Source organism: Convolutriloba macropyga, chromosome 1 (genome assembly GCF_964194025.1).
Source record: "Convolutriloba macropyga chromosome 1, txConMacr16.3, whole genome shotgun sequence".
Classification (NCBI taxonomy): Eukaryota; Metazoa; Xenacoelomorpha; order Acoela; family Convolutidae; genus Convolutriloba; species Convolutriloba macropyga.
The window spans coordinates 1,426,913-1,430,864 of NC_134468.1; the positions used below are offsets into that span (position 1 = coordinate 1,426,913).

Here is a 3,952-nt window from a genome sequence, read left to right on the forward strand (position 1 = left end):
ATTTGGAAATTTCAGTCAGTGTTTTTCATTTTAAACTGGAGGTTGAAGCTTGAAAACTGCTTTCCACCGCAAAATATGTCTGACGAAAGCGCGGTCCGCAAAGAATTGTGGGTGCGTCAGATTGATTGCACTGTAATCCCTCATTTTTGAAAGCCTTAAGCACTAAATTTTGAAACTGAGCGGCAAAACTATTAAAAGGATTAAAATTTTGTGAAATGCTCTTACAGCCTAACGTAACTACTCTTCACTTTTATTTGATCCTATTTTTGACTTTCAGGCTTTTAATTGCTCCGTGGCAACCATTTTCACAATATTTAAGCGCTTTCCCAATTGAATGAAAATTGACGCCGGAAAGCGCCAGCCTCTTTGTAGAATCAAGAATAAGTCTGAAATAAAGTTCCAGTTTTTTTTCATTTTTGAGAGTTTTTCCTAAAGGTTTGCAATTATCACATGGTGATCTAATGTAAACGAAGATGCTTGTGTCAGAACAAAATGTAGATTTTTAACCAAATGAATTCAAGTTTAATTTTACATATTTACTCAATCGGATAATCGGAATGAAAATTTAACTGAAATCACATTACTTTTAGCTTTTGTAAACGATTTTTTTTAAATCTTAAGTTTTTTCTCTTAAAAAAAATTTGTTTTCAGTTTATCGCCAAAGTACGATTATTGGATTCAGAAAAATGAGTTGCTCATATTGTTGGGGTTGTGGATGACAGCATGAAGATAATTTAAATTATAGTAAAGCAGTTCTATAATTTTATAGAAACAAAAATAATTTATAATTTTTGGATAACTTTTCTGCAGCACAATCTTCTCATGTCTGGTTATTTATCTAGAACGCAAGATAATTTGATTTAGAAGTTTGCTATGAAACTTTTTTTGCAACGAGAATGCAAACATGAAGGCACAAAACGTTTTTTTTTTGGTTTCAGAAAAAAAGTCAATTTCCTTCTGATCTCTGATATTTTAAATCTTGATTCTCTTAATGATTGTCTCACTTATTTTTGGTTGAAACGACCAACACCGCGGCATCTTAAATTTTTGTTTATGTTTATGACGACATTATTTCTGAATGAATGTGAAGAGACTGGGGGAAGCAAACTTTATTTTAAAAATTTACAGGACGAGAATAATTTAATTTTAATTTAACAAAAGATATGAGTATTTATAGTCAGAATGGGACCAAGTCATTTAGTTTATTTATCACAACAATTGCGCAATTTTTAATTAAAATTATTTAAAAGCAAATTTATGTAGTAGCTTTTGATAAATAAATGGGCATAGCTAGTCTGCCCCCCCCCCCGTACTGCATATAACTTACGCCCTTACGTGATATTTTTTTTAAAAAAAAACATGCATATACTTTGATAATTTACATCATGTGGGGGGTCATAAAAACCCTGGGTTGGGGGGAGGGGGCAGAATAGATCCATAAATGAACACAATCCAAATGAGGGCTGCGGGCTGCATTGAATACTTTAAATAAGATTTTAAATTAGTTTTTGTTAACCAATATCAGCGACAGTTTTTGTTACTGAATGCATTTGAACTAGGCTTCACTCTCATACCAAAGTCAATAAAAATTGAATAAATTCAACTTCCCACACCAACCCCTGTTTTGAAATCAAAAATTAACTGAAAATTGAAAAAAAAATCAGACAAAAATCAAAAGCGTGTAAAAAACAGAAGGGCCGAAGATTTCTTTTTCATCAGCTTTTTACCATGAATATTGTGAAAATACAAATTTTGTAGGGTCATCACGAAAGGCGACCGCGATTTTTTCGATAACAGCATTTCATGCACGAATTTAAAAATTATCAAGAATCTTGCAATTCTTACAAAAGTATAAATAGCATTATCTTCGATCGTATTCGCAAATTTTGAAAAACCACTAATAGCTGGGACAAGTACATCTCGATTAGGCCTGGGTCGAGGTGTCAACGCTAAAAATCGCTAAAAAAAATGTAAGATTTGCGGTGAATGCGGTGAAAAGATGTAAGAATTGCCATTTTTAGCGCTGAATGCGGTGGAAAAAAAGGAAAGATTTCGCAAATCTTAGAATCGCAAATCTTACAAAAACTCACCGCTAAAAACCGCAATTCTTACATAAATTCAGCGTTTTCATCGCTAAAAGATGAGGGCGTTTTGCGGTCAAAAATTTTTTTTCACCGCAATTCTTACATTATTTTTTCCTCAAAACCTCGACCAGGATGAGAGTAAAACGTGCACGTGCGCCTGGGGTCGCAAATTATGCACAAGATAAACTCGTGGAGGGGGAGGGGGTAACGGGAAGTATTGAAGTCTCTTTAGTTAAATAGTAGACATTAGAGCCACATGCGTCGCCGGTTCCTCCTCCTCCTTGCCAGTTGTGGGTCTAAGTTGGAAGTTGTTGGGGTTGGCCGAGACATCTTCATTATCTCTGGGTTGTCCACAGCAACTGGCCTGTTTGCAGAGTATGACACAACAGCCACAGTGTTTCAGACACTGACACATTGTATTCAGTCGCTTCTTCAGGGGAGGGGACATGACAATGAAGACTATGGGGTTAGTACACGATGCTATGATTGTCATCTCTGCGCAGAAATAGTCCGCTATCAACTCCCCCTCTGATCTCTGTCAAAAAAGCGAGCAAAGTATAGCAAACTGAAGCATTTCTTTAAGATTCAATGCACAAAAAGTCAACAAAATTGATTTTAAAAAATTGTAACAAAGTCGTGAAATTGTTCCTCTCAAACATTCTAAAAACACAGAACCTAAAATCGGTATTTTCAATCGCGGCGCTATCTCTCCAGTCAAGCTTGTTTTGAATAAATAGACTTTTAATTCGAGCAAAGCAAATTATTCATATAAAATAGTCGGTCAAACATTTAACCAAAATCTGAATAATTTTTATGAACAGTTTTTCGGGCCTCTGTCATTATACAACCCCCGTTTAGTGAGCAAATAATGTATAGCCACCTTCTGCCCAATTAACATAAAAAATATACTATGAGTGAAATATACTAAATTAATATCATTTTGTGTATGTGAATGGGGGGGGGGGGCTATTAAAAAAGCTGTATCAATTTTGGTGTCGTTAACCTGAATTTCGTGGTTATTCTGAAAACGGAAGCTTTCTTTATTAATAATCATGAAACAGAGTTTGTATTTACAGCTAAAAGCTGTGGAAATTCAATAATACATAACTCAAACGAAATTACGAAATTTCATTTTTAATGATGAACATTTCGTGCAGGTCGTCTAAATAATATTTTTATTGCTGCTCATCGGCGGCAAATTTTAGTTGCCGAATACATCTGATCTTTGAGCGGGAGGTGGGCGTATACTTTAAATAGTCCTTCGACACAAGGCGCGAAATGTGAAATCAAACTTACGAAAAAACGATTATTCAAAAGCGACGAAAATTTCTGGTCGAGAACAGCCTATCTCTATAATATTGTCAACAAACAGACAGACCTTACAGATAACAAAAATATAAAATATCGGATCAGCGACATTTGTTGGAAATTCTTTTTTAGAAGTTTTAACGAAATTGACATGTGCACTTGGAGAATTTGCTGCCTGTGCAAAAACTGTAACCCCATTTCAAAAATATCTCATTTATAACGATCAACAAGGGTGCTTCAACCCATGCATTGCAGAAGCCTGAACTACTACTACTACTACTAGATTTCATCACGCAAAAACGAATAAAAAATGCGGCGTGCAAAATTGATTAAAAAAAGAGTTGGATACATGAACCAGTTCAAAGCTAACGTCAATGACAATTAGCTCTAAAGTGTTCACTATAAATGAGTGAAGCAAATTTTCTAAATGTGAACAACAGACCTGTTAATCCAAATAGGCTTTTGAACTTAAATCACTTTTCACATTACGAATGATTCCTCCGATTTATTGAGAGCGCTTTGAGACGTCTTCTGATAAGAAGAAAGAATTCATTAACTGC

At 34.7% G+C, this 3,952-nt stretch overlaps 1 protein-coding gene across 1 annotated transcript; it reads right to left on the reverse strand.

Moving 5' to 3' along the window:
- Window positions 1–2,179: 2,179 nt before the first annotated feature.
- Window positions 2,180–2,618, reverse strand: LOC142344664 (uncharacterized). Its single transcript, XM_075396503.1, has one exon. It carries the CDS (start codon window positions 2,575–2,577, stop codon window positions 2,317–2,319), a length of 261 nt encoding a protein of 86 aa, XP_075252618.1. The 5' UTR covers window positions 2,578–2,618; the 3' UTR covers window positions 2,180–2,316.
- Between the last annotated feature and the right edge of the window lie 1,334 nt (window positions 2,619–3,952).